The sequence below is a fragment of the Typopeltis vanoorti genome, chromosome 20 (genome assembly GCF_054136105.1).
Source record: "Typopeltis vanoorti isolate ZY-2024b chromosome 20, IOZ_Tvanoo_1.0, whole genome shotgun sequence".
Classification (NCBI taxonomy): domain Eukaryota; kingdom Metazoa; phylum Arthropoda; class Arachnida; order Uropygi; family Thelyphonidae; genus Typopeltis; species Typopeltis vanoorti.
The window spans coordinates 104,626,396-104,643,571 of NC_143568.1; the positions used below are offsets into that span (position 1 = coordinate 104,626,396).

The 17,176-nt window shown below is 37.6% G+C and overlaps 1 protein-coding gene across 3 annotated transcripts in view; it reads right to left on the bottom strand.

Annotated features, from left to right (window-relative positions):
• Nucleotides 1-17,176, bottom strand: part of Traf4 (TNF receptor associated factor 4) — a 203,036-nt gene that overhangs the window by 31,984 nt on the left and 153,876 nt on the right. For all 3 annotated transcript variants that reach the window (XM_090409828.1, XM_090409826.1, XM_090409827.1), the window contains 2 exons: nt 11,822-11,926; nt 6,741-6,902 (listed from right to left, as the gene is read on the bottom strand). In XM_090409828.1, the coding sequence (XP_090265954.1) occupies nt 6,741-6,902; nt 11,822-11,926 (267 nt within the window). The remainder of the gene's footprint in view (nt 1-6,740; nt 6,903-11,821; nt 11,927-17,176) is intronic.

Consider the following 17,176-nt stretch of genomic DNA (forward strand, 5'->3'; position numbering starts at 1 on the left):
TTTGGTCGGAAACACCTGGATTCGATTCCCGTGAGGAACCTTTATCTGGTCTCCTTCGACTAAAGGTGAGTTAGTCGGTCTCATACGGAGGTAGGGGAGGTTGCTCCCCCCAGAACAGGCAAACCGGCCACGTGAACACACATGGATTGCAGTCGTGAATACATCCCAGCCATATGGGGCCGGAATTGAGGGTAGATTAATGTACTTTCATCCCCCCCCCACCCATCAGCGAAAGTAATCAATGACACCTACAATATTCTTTCAATGACACGCGTTTTTTTTTTTTTTTTTTTAATCGATGACTGTAATCTGCATTTCTCTTCGTCTAATGAACAGTCGAATATCGAGCCGGATTAGACCATGCACGTCTCGCTTCAGACACTTCGGATTCTATGCTCACTTAACCCCTTAATGACTTCAGATAATATTAGCATTCCTAAAAATAATAATAAAATAAAAAAACCTTTAAAGTGTATGCAAACACTTTGGCAGAGTCGTGTCGCAACTACAACCCCCCCCCAAAAAAGTAGGCCCCTTCCTTTATAAAAATATTTCTCATCTGAACAATTATTCATTACAAATGTCAGATCTCCAAGACGTTCTTGAGCATTCTTAACTGAGTTGAACATCGTTAATCAAACTGATGAATGATTTCAGCCACTCAGCTTCCGTCGTCTTCCACACACACACACACACACACACAGTTCAGATGAACTCTCCTCATAAAACACAATCCTATCGGTTCATATGTAGTCCAGTTTCGAATCCTCATACCGTTTTGCTTTCATGGTTCCACAATCCAGTTTAAAGGTCGTTTATTTAATTCTTGGTTCGTCGACAACATTAATTCACTTTTACAATGGAAAATAAAAATAATCAACGCCCAGGAACCTTTCTAACTTCCATATTTTATTCAGCGCTCGTGATGGCAGCTGCTTGTTCTCCAGTAGGATCGCATCATGGCGGAAGTAGCAATGGTTATTACAGATTTTGTTCCCAACTTTCGAGAAATATATTGGGGGATAGAAGTCGAACTTCCATTAGTGATAATCGTTTACAACTTCGCCTTGATGAAGTTTTCGTTTTGGGGGGGGGGGGGGGTCATATAAAAAATGACAGCAAAGGGGATCACTAATGACTCCATCGGCTTTTCAATGTTTTTAGCTTTTTAGTATCGTCATGAGCAAACAACGTGGTAGACAAGACTCATCAATTTTAATAAAAAAATCAGCACACGATTCGTGTAAAATGATTGCATTCGACTGGCGTTGAATAAAGTCGTCTGCTATCGGGATGGCAGACGACTTTAGCGGATGGATTTGAAGCATTTCGTTTGTTTTGGAGCAACTGTTTTCGCTCCTATTTTAAATCAAAAGAAGAAAAAAAAAAAGGGAAATTAGAATGAAGTACAAAATGAAACTAGTAAGATTCGATGGTCTCGTGCTGGATAAAAACGTAATTTCGCTGCCTGGGCGTCAATCAATATATCGATCGGACTTGGGAGTCCCAGCAGTAGAATCGGATAAAAAGGAAAAATTCACTTTAAGTAAAAGAAATTATTCAGCAGTTGAACCTTTGGGAATAAATATAAATCAGAGAAATGTGTTAGCAACACGCGCTTCTGGGAATATAAAAAAGAAAAAAAAAAAAAAAAAAGCTTTGAGACTGAATGTTAAAGCTGAAGGCTTTTACTACGTTGTTTTAGGGGTAAAAAATGGACACGCGAGAATACGATTTTTTTAAACTAATTTTTAAACGAATATGCTCGAGATAAAAAAGTGTTGTTGGAAAGGGTAAACAAACATGTGCGCTTATAATAGAGTGATGAATAGTGTAAGGAAAAACGCATGTTTGTTATTACATTGAAACTAATAATTCCAAATCAAAACATCACCTCTTTATTGTTTTCATAGTTGCAAAAAAAAAAAAAAATTAGACTCTTTGGGTGTACTACGCACCCTTCATAGTTGGCGGGATGGGGACCTCCGCAGTTTGTGCACTTAGCCAGTGTCGATCTTGGCTTGGTGCATGTGATGGTCTGGGGGGCCTTCGCCGCATTTTAAACACCTGAAGTTGGCTCGGCATAGTTTTGGGGCATGCCCGAACCGCTGACATCTGTGGCACTGTCCTGCTGACGCACTCTTAGAAGTTCCATTTAGTTGGTTCGGTGGGACCTGCCACAACAGCATAGCTTGATCCTATGTAGTTGGAAAGGATGCAGTCATTCTTGTTGGTGGTTCTACCATTCCAGGCAGGGTGCTTGAAGTTTAAATCCTCAGCAATAATGATGAGTACTCTAACTCCAAAAATGGCATTTAGATCAGAGTGCAGTAGAATTTTTAAGGGTGGATTGTAAGCTGAGTAGATTTTCAATCTGCCGGCAGAGCTGGTGAAAACTTCCACGCCTGTAATTTCAAGGTTAGTGGTTGGTTCACAGAATGGTGCTTAATATAATTTTTAATGAAGATGGCAGTGCCACCACCCAGGGGCGCGCCGACCATATGTGCAACGCACACAGGCGCCAGGATAGTAAACGCACCAAAGAGGAGGAAATAAAAAAAACAACGTTTTCTTTTAAAGTAAGTGATTTTTTATTTGGGGGGGGGGGGAGGTAGGAGCGCCAACTAAAGTTTTGGCACACAGGCGCCGGACACTACTGGCGCGCCCCTCCACCTCTGTAATTTGATCTATCGTTTCTGTACATGAATAACTCCGTATTTTGGGGCTGTCTGAAGGTCTAAGATGTGTTTCACTGATCAGTACAATATCTGGTTGGTATCTGTAGGTGAAATCTTGTAGCTCCAGAATTTTGTTCCTTAGGCCGTTTGCATTCCATGCAATGATCTGAAGGGAGGCTGGAATGAGTTTGTTTTTATTCATTAATGATTGCTGTGTTTCACGTAGGAATCTTTTAGTGGAAGTTGGTGAAGGGTTAGACAGGCTGAAATCTTGTAGCATGTTAGCTAGAGAGGTCGTAATAACAACTATCAGGTTAGTAGGTGCTGTTGTCTGATTATATTCTGATGATGGTTTGTTTGTGCAGGCCACATCAGCATAACTTCTTGTTTGCCTTTGGCTTCCACGGTCTTTGAAGGTCACCGACTTGCTGCCGAGTCTCAGGTTGTGGAGCGGGGCCCTCAGGTGTTTATTACTAGAGGAAGAGGGTGGTTTAGCTGCCTCCATTCCTCTGGTTTCTTTTGGGGGTGCTGAGTACATCCCATGTAGTTTTCTGGATGAGGGCCACCACAGTTGGCACATTTAGCCGAGGTGGGTTTTGGCTTGGTGCAGGTGTTAGTGGGGTGGTTCTTAGCACATTTTAGGCATTTGCACTCTTCCTTGCAGAGTCAGAGCATGGCCAAATTTCTGGCATCTATGGCATTGACCAGTAAATGCCCTTTTACGGAGTCCACAGACTGATGTTAAATCATACATGTTCTTGTGGGCATGAGCGTATTCTAACTTCTATGGCTGGATGGACATCAACCCCTTGGATTTTTATCCCGTAATCGGTGTTTTTTTAATTGTTTAAAGAAAGAAAGGTTCTTTAAACAATGAGCGTATAGTTCTTATAAGGACTGGCTTAAAGGGGCGAAGCAAGAATGCTTTTCATCTTCCCCATTATCTGTAGAGGACAGTGTAGGGATAAAGTGTTATTGAGCTATTAAATTAAAGCTCTGATCATGGCAAGAGGGAAACAGCAACAGCCGAGCCTCAGTTAGAACTTCATTGGCTACAGCATTGCCATCCATTACCCTCCAAGGGTATTAATCACCGCATCTCACGGTCGACTTGATGTTCTACCACAATGAGCGTATATATGAGCATTTTAGGAGTAGTGGTCAAAGTATTGGAGAAGTTAAAGACAAAATTCAGGAATGCGATATTGTATAGGGGGCACAGCATGGTTTTGTGAAGGGTAGGTCATGCTTCGGTAACTTACCGTCTATAATAAAAGGTGACAGCTGAGTTGGATAAAGGCTACACGGTCATAGACTAGACCACTGACCCCTTCATCGACCCCTATCATGTTAATTAAATAAATATTATCAATAATAAATTTCTCAATTTTAAAATAATAATTCCTTCACCCTTTTATTTCATTGCTGCTTCTTGATAAGAAATATTTAAAGAACATTAAAAGCACATTTTAATAATTTAATTACATTTTATTGATTTACTTGGAATGGTTAACAAGAAGGGTGTGTTTTGATGAATAGTTGCATGTTTACTAGGCATTACTCAAATTCGTTTTAGGTGTTTATTGACACCCTTTTGACCCCCTAGACATTTATCGACCCCCACCCCTTGGATAGCCACATCGAACACCCGGGGGGGGGTCAATATCGACCACTTTGCGGACTCCTGATTTAAATAAACTGGAGGTATGGGCAAATGAGAACGGATTCCAGTTTAATATGTGGCAAAGTGTAAAAGGTATGCATTTTTGAGTGAAAAGATTACCAGCAGTGTACCATATGGATGGGACTGTATCCCAACAATTTCATGAAGCCAGGGATTTGGGGATGTTAGTTAGATTGGAAGTTGAAGTTCTGGGGTCATACTTTATATCTTTACATCATGTAAAGATAAGGATGTCGTTTTGCCTCTTTACAAGGCCTTGATGAGACCTCACTTGGACTATTGTGCGCAGGTCTGTTCTCCTGGTTTCCGTTGTGATTCTGATATTTTGGAGAGAGTAGAAAGGAGAGTGTTTAAAATGATATCAGGACTGTGGAATACTGATTATGAAGACAGGTTGAGAATTCGTAGACTGCAGACGCTAGCGAACAGGAGAAAGAGGGGTGTTATGATTGCGACTTACAAACTTCTGAAAGGAAAGTACGAGAGGGCATCCTTGGAAGCTGAGAATGAAGGCCCCTAAGAAGGGGGTGAGGGCTAGATTTTTCTCCCACAGGGTAGTGCGTGATTGGAATGGATTACCATTGGATGTAGTGAGTGCAAGCAGTGTGAATGAATTCAAGAATAAGTGTGATAGCTGGTGCCATCCTCGATGAGTCTGACTCTCTGGAGGTCTCTCTTAGTAAGAATTAGAGGTCATCCATGGAAATGACATGGATGACCTCTAATAAACAGACATACCAGCCTGTGAACATAGTTTGCAAACTACGTTCACAGGCTTTTAATATTTAAATATTTCTCATTAAGAACTAAAATCCTTAAAGAGCACCATATGACACGATCATTGTATTCTTTTTTCTTCAAGAATAGCAGTTTTTGACGCCACAAACTCTTTCTCCTTAAAATGGATAAACTGGCATTAGTCGGTGATCGTACCGAGTTACGATGACCTCATCGGGAAATGAGGCATTATTTTTACTCGCCGAAAGTAAAACTGCATTTAATTATACGGAACGAGAAGGGCACGTCTGATTCTACACCCCTCCGGGTAGATCAGCATCAAGAACGAGTACAGCCTTACAACGAATTAGGCCACGCTCGTTTTCGATGTATTTCTCAGAGATCGTTCCTTAATTTTTCTTGTTGTGTCCTGGATGGCGAGTCACATAACAGGTTGGCTAGAATAATCTCAAGCCGTCAAAGCGAGCATTGTCTGCTAGGTGTCGGCTTAGATGCAAACAAACACGCCCTGACTTTGTAAATTCCCATTGTGAATAGTGCTTCTATTATTTTGTTACCAAGGCTTCAGAATACGTAAAAAATGAATTTTAAAAAAAAAAAAAATTTATCATATTGCACTGATGGCTGAAATACGCTCACTGGCATGTCAGAACCTACTGCCCAAGATACGGCGACAAACGAACAAAAAAACATTATTTCTCAAACAAATCGACAGTGCTTCGGAGTTTAAGCTTAGTGATAGCATCCGGGTACTGAAAACAAAACAGCATAAATCAAAAGAATGAAAATTTATGGGCCGCTTCTGTTCTGTCTCAAACAGTCTACTGTCGGAAGAAAAGTTAGAATCAAGACGTAAAAATCAAATAAAGATATTCAATTTCTAGTAAACAGTTTTCAGGGATTTAATGGCTTTTGTTGTGACCATAAAAAAGATATGTTATTATGGCGGCGTGTGTTCACTTGCGATATTTTTCAGTCTTTACGTGGCGTATTTAGGAAAGATAAGCATGAAAGCTTCAACGCAGTATTGGGGGGGGCAATCAAATTACTTTTTCGAGAGATCGATACCCACAACCTATGATGTTTTAAACTGTCATCGAAAGCCCCAACGAGCAACGATCTAATTAAAGCCACTTCAGCTGTGGCAGTTAGTTTAAAGCAACCATTCATAGCCGGATAACGCAAGCATTATGTTTGTAAGGAACCGAAGATCCACACGGACCACTCCGGATATAAGTACCACTGAAGTCAATTTATCCTCCCGTCAGTCACGCTTCCAGGGATGTTTTCATAAGGTAACCTTTGACCTTACAGAAAGGGAGACGAAGGAAATTTATAATCACTATCTGGGAAGTGCCATTCAGAATTCTGCTTAATATCCTCCCCCACACCCCCCTTTCGGAGACCCACACTTTCTAAATCATCCTTCCGCATTTTTTTTCTCTCTCCACGAAAAGACATTAAACGGGTGTTTTTATGTGGCTCGCCTGCCCCTGGCTTTAAACAGATAATGGTATCAAATATTCCTGGAACCGTTTTTTTTTTTTTTTTTACTGTTTTCATGATGCTATACTTAACATTAGCAAAAAAAAAAAAAAAAAAAATCAGTTAATGTAATTTTATATTTTATTTTCACTCACCTCTAACATCTCCCCAGAGAAATCTCGGCCACAATACTCACACCGCGTTCTTCTCTTAGGACACGTGTATAGCAAGTGGTCCTCCATGAGCAGGCGAGGTATCATGGCAGCGCAGTGGTTGGTACACGGAATGGCATCGTATTTGCACGTATTCAGGTGACCCTACAATTCAAAAACATGTATAAAGATAAACCGAAACACAGCCAAGGAGAAATTACGAATGTATTAGTTCACATCACTGCTTAAAGCATGAAGCGCTATTTTGTTTCAGCGATCATGAAACATTAAAAATTAAAGGAACCGGAATATCGCAGTCACATGACCACAGTATATGTGATTAAGGTATTTGAACCCCGAGGTTCAACTACTTGAACCTCGGGGTTCAAATATCCCACTATTTTTCGCCCCTTTAGTAAACAAACATAACTGAATCAAATAAGATTTCAAAAAAGATCCATCTGGAGTTGTCTTTAGCTGGTTTTCTAAGGAAATGTAGTAAACTCTTCTCCCAACACGCCCCAATGATTCTTATTCCCCCCCCCCCACATATATGATCGATGTTTTCTCTCTCTGAAGTTCTTCCGGAAAACAGGCGGAGATAAACGTCATGGCTCCGAGAATTTGTTGCTAAGCTACGAAGTCAATGCTTTTGCAACGTTCTTGAACTTTGACCAAAAGCGATGTTTATTGGAAGATTTATTTATAACTACGAGAGATATACATTTTGAAATATTTCTTCGTCTGCGTTTTCATAAACTGGAGTTGAACAACTTTGGTAAATCTTACAAGTCCCCCCCCCCACACACACACACTTCATCATTACTTGTGACGTCAAACCAGCCTCATCTCTGGATAGTCGTCATATCTGAAATTCGTATATTACACACACATAATTATATAAACAATAGCAAATGTCGTCTACTAAACGCCACTGCGTGCATTTTATGGCGAGAACGTAGGCCAAGTTGTATGCTAGGTGACGATAGCAAAGCAGAAGCTTCAGGATGTATGACAACCTAGAGCATCCCCTAGTTTAAAGCACTTCCATAGCCGAGTCGCTAGGACAACGTGACATATGCCCATTCAAGTTATAATTTGGAAAAAAAAAAAAAAAAAAAAAAAAAAAAAAATTTGTTGAGCTATCAAAACCGGGATTCTCGTAGTTTTTTTTTTTTTTTTTTTTTGAAACCTCGGATTATTCGAGTCATCCAGTGTGTGTGTGTGCGCGCACGTATGTCTTCTTTTCAACGATTCCTGCCAAAGAACAGTTGGAAAATGTGACCACCCTTATTGTAGACATTGACCAATCATGCCGTACAAATCAAATCACTTTTGAATATTTCAGTTAGCAAAGAATGAAAGTAAAAGTGGTGGATATCCTTGTTACAAAAGCGAGGTGCCTCACCCATCAAGCAAGACTCGCTTTCAAGTTATTTTTAATCTCTGACAAGAATATTAACGCAGTGATTTGAATAATAAGCCATAGAAAAAAGGAAAACAATCGCCCATTCTTTTTTACTGCAAATGCATGCACGAAAACCCTCAAATCAAGTCGCCAGTTTCATGACAAGAATAAAGATGGCTCTCAACAATGGCGCTATAAATATTTATAACTGGCCCCGAGCCTTTTTTATGCTATTATTCATGAATACATCCTCGCATTTGCGCCGATCGCAAGTAGAAACTCAGCTTATAAATCTGCTTAATAAAGATGGTTACGTTTAATACACAATGATCTGTTTAATGATGACTACAAAAGCACTGAAAAACATCACCGAAAAGGAGCATTTGAATTTGCTTACAGTTGTTCATTCACCTTGTTTAAATTCGCAATGATTTGTAAACAAAAGCTTTTTCCATATGGAAATAACTTCAATTCGTTCGCTTTTCCAATCTGCTGCAATCTATTAACACGTATTTTTTTTTATAAATAAAAATGCGTTAGTTTATTAATACACTTCATTTAATAATATTAATAACCGTTTTTGTTAATATTCAAGTAATGTGTTTTAAATGGTCAATGACGTAATCACCTTCTGAAATCAAGTACGCCTGCTCCATTTTCTGATTGTTGATTGGAAGCATATGAGACGTCAGCTAAATTTGGGCTTAAAATATAATCCCACATTTAAAATCCTTTCAAATTTATTCTATATTTCAATAAATAATACATTAATCAATCATAATTTAAGTGGAAACCTTGTTAGCTTATTAATATTTTATTAATAACATTAATTGTAAATATTCAAGTACTGCTTTTTTTTTTTTTTCACGGACAATGACGTAATCACTTTCTGAGATCAAGTACCTCTGCTCCATTTTCTGATTGTTAATTGGATGCATATAACAACGTCGGCTAAACTTGGGCTTAAAATATAATTCCACATTTAAAACACTTTCAAATTTATTCCATATTACAGTAAATAATAAAATAATCATAATTTAAGCGGAAAGCTTATTAGCAACAGGATACATCCTTAAAATAAGATTATTTCATTTTAAAAATGAAAGATTACAGGTCACGTGGAATTTTAGCGAGAGTAATTTACAGAAAATAATTCTGTTCTCAGTTAGCAGCCTAAATTAATTAAATGAGGAAGTTCTCAGAGTAATTCTTGACAATTAAGGAACTCGCAATACGAGACCAAAGCCTTCTTTAATTACAAATTTTTTTTTTTGGTTCGATATTCTATGACGCATGCGCAACACACGAAATAACCTTTCTCACTGCTTTCTCCTTTACTTATTAATTCGAAGGAGCATGTCAACAGCAATCTCGTGTAATAATCGATCCGTGTTCAATCACAATGAACTATTCAAGCCCATCTGATGCGAATACGGAAGGAATGAATAAGTCAAGGGATTTGTGCGAAGGCTTAGCCAAGCCGGATGATCAATACAATAACTTCTATAAAACTCCATCTCGTTCATCAGAATAGATTACGGCGGAAACAATGTGGGATGACAAGTCGACTTCCGGTTCCTTCTGGACTTCGTGCGGATCACAACTGCTCGGACAAGAAGAGCCACATTTTAGAGAATAAAGATGGCGAGATAATCAGAGCACCATCAATAGGATGGTGCAGTAATTAACATTAATTTAATGCAATTAATATCGATTGGTTTATATTTTAGGCTTAATGTTTCAAGGAGAAGAGTCTCAGGCTTTCTTTAGGCTGTAATTGCTCAAAAAAACATTTGGCGATCCAGGACGGAGCAGGTTGAAGAAGAAGAAGAAGAGATATATCCTCCTCCATCCGACGAAATAGCCCTCACTGCTATTAGATCCACTCCGCTCGCATTTTGACAGTAAGAGGCAGACGACCGCTATCAAAGAAGAATTAAGTCTCGCTGTCTCCCGTCGGCATTTTAATATAATCTCCTCAAGAGCCCTCGTCCTGATTCAATTCAGGTTCCTCGCTCCGGTGAATTTCTATTATCCGCTATGCACGCTGATGGCGAGGGTAGGCAATCTATTAAATACAAAAGGAATGCCCACTAAGGACAGACATTCTTCGTGTGACAAGCACTTGCGAAAGCCAGATTAGATGCATTTAATTGAAAGAAGGCCTTTGTTTGGCTAAAATGGCTAATTAATAAATCACCGAGGGCAAGTTGGAAACAGTAGCTTGTCTGTTTTTAATGCGCCGTTTGATTAACATACTGGTTTTTATTAGCGTTGTTTTAAAAAAATGTTGCACTCTTTCTTTTATGTTATCGTTTGCGCAATAATACGACTGAAGCCAATTCAGCAGCTTCCACAACAATTAGTTTTCTAAATGCCATAATTTTTCACCAAACACGCACACAAAAAAACATGCAACCAGCACGTTTTGCTACACACAAAAGAAATGCAAGTTTATAAGCAGAAATAAAAATTTGTTTTTCGCCGCTAGAGGGACACGACAACAATGATTTTCGGTAATGATATTAGGTAGACGCGGGAGAAAAGCAGGTATAATGTTGCGTGCGTGTGATGACATCGCTTACAGTGAGCGTTAAAAAAAAAAAAAAAAAACTTAATTAAAACGTTGAAATATTTTCTTGTCTTTCTTTTTGTTATGCGAGAAGTCCAGATAAAAAAAAGCAAAACTTAATTATTAAAAAACGTCCACAAAACTCATTAGCAATGAAGAGAAAGTTACAAACGATAAATTCTTTTGTCAAATCCTTCAAAACACGTGAAATTTTATTCTCTAGTATAATAAAATGGTTTCTGTGTCATCCGGGTGAATATGACGTACGTTTCCATGACAACAGGTTATACGTTTAGCACCTGAGGAGAAAAATGCGCAATAATAAAATTTTTCAGATTTTTCCCCGAGTTTGATTTCGAATTCAATGCGTTCCCGACTATCTCTTATAGTTCTTGTCAAGAATGAGAACAACTTTAATAATAAATATTATCATTAAAATAACTCCATCATGTAAATATGAATTACAAAATTACAATTACAAAAAAAAAAAAATGCAAAATTATAACCGTAGTTTAATTACCATAATTAATACTATATCTAACTTGTTTCTTTTTCGTTCTCTCTCTCGTAATAAAAAGCAGTATTGCCCAGAGAAACAAAGTTTGGCGCTCCACACTGATCGATTGATTTCCCCCCCCCCCTTCAATGCTGTTAAATGAGCGCTTGTGTCTTACTGATAAAGGGAATTACAGGTGGGATATAAAAAAAGAGATTCTTACTATTCAGTAGTATTAATTACATTTCCAATCCTCAGCTAAGTCAAAATAATTATATTCTAAATCCTCCATCGGTGACGAACTCCTCGGTATGACTTTTTTTTTTTTTTTTTTTAATTAGTTAAATTAACTTTGATTTTCTCCGAAAGCACCAGCGATCAGTTCGGTCTACCCTCAATGACTGGCTGGTGCTTTACAGAAAGGAATATAAAAGTCTCCTTTATGTCAAGATAAGGAAGAGTCCAAGACATTCATTATGTAGCCAATCTTATAGCGAACGAATACTTTTAATGATTTCGGCAGATTGTGAAGGACTGGATTTATACTTGGGCAAGTTTTTGACGATTCTATAAGTGATATTTTTAACTGCGTAGAAAGACAAGCATACCTGCAGTTTTTTGAGTTCGTCCATCCACTTGCATCCTTCTTTGTAATGAATACAGTAGACCATGGCACTCATGATGGCAGTATCCGTTTCGGAATGAGGGTAAATCTAGAAGAAAATAAACAGAAAAGAAAAAAAAAACATCAGTATATTTGAACCGTTCTTCGAACATGACATACTAAATAAATCTATCATCGTAAGCTGTTAATCTACAAAACACGAATTAAAGAATTTATGTTTGTACGCTGTGTTGACAAACGTATTCCAGCAACTCGAAAAACAGGCAAAAATCAAAATACGAATGCTTTATATTGTTTATTTATACTTTGCATCACGTGATACATTACAGTGGGACAATTCAGTTATTAATTGCACTATTGACTGTGTTGTTTGTATCAGTTTGTTTTCGGGGATGAAAAATCTCCTCGCCTCCGCATGAGACTGGCCAACTCATACCGAAAATTATTTACAAAAGGTAGGATTCTAACCCTGGTCTTTTAATCCAAATTTATTCGTGGTGTTCGCCAGAGCCAAGTTTTCACATCAGATGAACACTTGTCTACATACATCGTACCAAGTATCTCTCTTCCACAGTCCACTTATTGTGATGGAATCAACCACATGTTAGAAATAATTAAATTGTCGTAGTTAATTGAACGCCAACGACATCAGTCTCTATTTGCAAGTTCTTTATATGATGTATGGTTTCGCTGAATCGGAATTTGATGTTCCGATACCTTTGGCAGCTTAGTGTATCGCAGAACAAGTCTGAAATGAAATGCTACACTTTCAACGAATATAAAATTGATGAGTGCAATAATAGGAAAACAGTTTGATTTCGGAGTGTCGGCGAAGTTTCCAAAAACAACTAAATGCAACGAAAGATAAAGTTTCTAAGTAACGACAAAAACATCTCCAATAAATAAAATACGGAGTCTCTTGGCAGCCTCAGGGACATGTCCCTCGTCCTGTCTCAATTTTTTTTCCTAACCTTTCTTCCACTTATTCTACTGGGAACTGGAAGCAACTTATGAGCCCTCAAATCTTGTAAAAAAAAAAAAACACGAACAAAGTACGAAATTGCGCGTGCCATCTTTGACGTTTGCCATTCTGTTAAAAAAAAAAAAAAATAGCAAAAGTACTTTTTTCCATTATTAAAAACTTTAAAGTAGCTACTACTCTGACGGCATTCACAATAGATCGCTGCGAATTCGCGACAAATAGCATCACGTGCTTCTATTACCTCTTAATCTTCGCGGCGCGTGATAAAAGATAATGGCAACCCGATCGCCCATGCATTTTTGAACATCGGACAGAAAAGTTAATGGAACGAGCCACCAATGCAAGTCTGCTCATGCATATAAATGAACAATCCATTTTACAAGCACTTCTTGTGTCTCCGCAAAGAGAATGATGAACCAATCTGTGTGAACAGACATCCAAATTTACTAGATCAAGACGGATTTGTAATCTAAAACTTCATTGGTTGAATGTCTGAAGTCATAACGATCTGTATTACTATTGGGAGAAAACGTATATCAACAATATGAAATGACCAATGTTTAAATACGTTTTTCAACTGCGTTCCCATGACAACAATACTTAGCAAGCGATCTACTGTTGTATAGCGCCATCTATTAATACGCATTCTCAGATAAAAATGCTAAAATGGCTACTTGACTGTTTACTGTTTAACCCAGGAGTTAATTCTTTGCCGTTTAATTGAAATTCAATTGCTCTTTTGATCAAGCAGATCATCGCGCTGAATCCACGGCACTTTTCGAAGAAAAACGATAACATTACCGCATTCGGAAAACTTCCAGAAAATTACTGCCGTCAGGGCACCAAATAACTACTTCCTGTTATTTGAGCAGGTTTTTGTCAGCAACATGAAAAGTCACAGCGCGTAAGATTAAACGGCTAAATCAATACAGATTTGTTTGTTCAGTCACTTCGGTACGGGGGATATTTATCTTAGTTCCGTGTCTCTGTTGCCTTTTGGTCGGTGCAGACGAAAAGAGTAGATCGTAAAAGATGAATTGTGCATAGAGATAGCGGTTGCTATAGAAAGGAGAGGTGCCAATATAGTAGAAAGCAACAAAATATAAGCTTTAGCTTTTCGGCTGCAAAATCGATGAGTTTTGAATACATTTTGCCCATTTCATTTAAATTATTTTGCGGATTTATTCTTAAAGAATGATTTCAGTATTTAAAATATTTACAGCAATTTAAATTTTGGTTTAAAGTGGACCACCTTAGTACATAAGCCTCTAAAAACGTACTCGGTTATATTGAGAAAAACCATATTACAATCTTTATGAACAGGAAGAGAAATTTCCTTTAGTTCCGATGTTCTGAACCTTTTTAGTTTTTGTAACCATGGATACAGGTTTCCACGGCAACACCAACGGTTACCAAGGAAACTGTACAAGAATGATACCCATGCATATTATTAACTTTCGAAAGGTAGCATTGCTGTGGATTTCGTAATTAAATTTAATACTTCCTGCCATTTTTATTTTATTTTTTTAACGATAAAAATGTTAACTTAGAAATTATACATATTACAAAACAATGTTGGCAAAAAATTTTATTTTTTCGTTTTTATTCCCGATACTTTTTTTTTATTATTAATTATAACTTGAGTATTTTCTTCCTGGCTTTAGGTGATATTTCAGAGCAAATATTAAATCAGTTTATATTAATAAATTTTAAGAATTAACACTAACAAACTTCACGTTCGTATTATTTTTCTGAAAGGAGACGGGGATTCTCGTATTTAAATACCAGTTTTGAACTGACACCTACAAATCACTTGTTGCGATAGTGCAAACATCACTGGTTACTTTATATTTGGACAATTTCTATTTTTTTTTTTTTAATTGAAGAAAAAATTTTTAAATTTTATACCAAGGTAAATATGAGCAGATTATCGCAAGCGAGAATAACCCAATGTTGTCATGGAAACTTAACGTCACAGTCTTAGATGAACGACAAACTAAAGTACGAGGGTGGTCTGAAACGTTCTAGGCCTCGACCGTAGATGGCACACTATCGGCAAGATTTTTTTCCCCCCTAAGTTGGTACATCTGTCGTAAGCATCCATGTGAAATTGCAAGTCATTCTATCCAGTAGTTTATTTTATACAGCTGTCTGAAGCAAAAGTGTCGTCTGTATCCCTTGAAATGGATAAAATTGAGTATTAAGATTATAAAATTCTTTGTAAAAGAAGGATTAACGCCAAAAGAAATTCATTCGAAGTTCATAAAAGTTTATGGACACTCTTCTCCTTCTTTTTCGATGTTTAAGAAATAGGCTGCCGAGTTTAAAAACGTGGCCGTACCACCCTTGAAGATGATCCGCGTGAAGGACGTCCAAAAAAGTGTAACAACACCAGAAATCATTGATCAAGTGCACGACATAGTATTGGATGACCGGTGAGTCAAAGTGCGTGAAATTGCTGAGACTATACGCATTTCAAAAGAATGTGTAGGATATATTTTGCATGAAGAATTGCAAATGAAAAAGCTTTGCGCAAGATGGGTGCGTGCTAGCATACAGCAGAGATTATGTTAAAAAATAAAGATAATTTTGAAATTATAAATTCGTTTTTATCATTGTTAGGCCGAGAACTTTCCAGAACACCCTCGTAGTTTATAATATAAATAATAATAAAAACTAAATACAAAATCTTAGTCGACTGTACAGTCCTGAGAATACCTTTCACAAAATGAGAGTCATCAATCACTTTAATTAAAGCAAATGTTTCACCTGTGACATTATTAAGAGAATCAGTAACAAGATTTTTAACTCTGAAAACATTACGGTCAACTCCAATTATTTTCGGGGGGGGGGGGGGGGTAACTCGAAAGATATGTACAGTCGTCTACGTAGGGTCACTTAACTTTTCGCCGCTGTACCAGTTAGTGAAGATAAAATTAGGCTTAATACCACCACCACACGGAGAAGGCGTGGAGGTGTTGGGGGGGGGGGGGGGGGGCAGACATTTAATGACCTACGTTCCACACATCGCCAGGAACGATTACTCGCACATATTTGAATAACATTAGCGTGACGCAGCATTGCTAACAGAAACCGTGAAAAATACCGAGTCGATGTCATCGCGAATATTTAAATGAACTTTTACTAATGGTATTTAGCAAGATAAATCGCGCCTAATTATAACTAGGTAGTCGTTAATCGAGAAACTGGAGGAAAGAGCATTTTCTTAAAGATCCGAGTTTAATGAGAAATGTCTTAAAATTATCTTTCGTGTTAATATAAGCTGCACTTGCTGTTCGATGGTATGTGGGTGATGGGAGGGAGGCGGAGATGCGAAAATTCCAAAACAGGAAAACAAAAAAACTATTTCTTTCAAAGATGCAAATATTGTAAGGAAATTATAGAAAGATTGTTAGCGAAATAGGCGACTAAATATTGATATTGGGGCTGAACTGAGCTCGGTCCAGAAATGCAGTGGTGGAAATACCCAACCTATTAGGCAGAATATTTAAAGAATTCGCGATGTTGCAGCTGGCTGTTAGCGCACAAACAGACACGCGAAGTTCGTGTCTGAAAAAAGGCAAGCTGCGTGTAATAAATAGGCAGTGAATAAACCTTTACAACAGAAGGTACTTTTTTTGTTGCGTGTCACTTCTTTTAGAGGAAATTCCCGCTTCCAATTTGCAGCTTATTTTGGATTGGTTTACGTGCATGTTGAAAAGCGTTGAATCAGTGACCAGCTGTTTCGACCTCCAGTTCCCAACAACTGCTCATTTAAATTTATTCATTCTGTTTGCTTACAAGCAGAAGCCATGTCAGTTGATCCAAAAACTGTTTAGATACACGACATTTTGATAAACGTGTGAATACTGTCATAATTTGTATTCATAAGCAGGTAAAGGACATAAATGAAGTGGTCCTTCATACAAATTAATTTTTTTTTTTAGATTAAAAGCATGTCAACATAAAATACGGATTAGAACAGCTTCTAACGAATACATTTAAAAAAAAAAAAAAAATAGTACCAAACCAAAGAACAAATTAACAGTACGTATGAGAATCCCCATGTTGTGTTTTTAACGGTGCATATATTCCAACAAGCGACGATGACCCTAAGGTTATTATGTGGATTTTTTTTTTTTTTTTTTTTTTTTTTTTTTTTGCCCTAATCGATTTGCAGGATGAAATCCAAGCTAGGGAAATATGGAATTTGCTACTAACTCATTGGGTAAATAAAACCCCGTAAAAAAAAAATAAATAAAATAAAGGTGCAAAAGTTTTCGATGCAATGTGAATCGGATCTTTCCAGTTATATAAAGGGTCCTACCGATTAAAACAAAAGATCGACTAAAAACG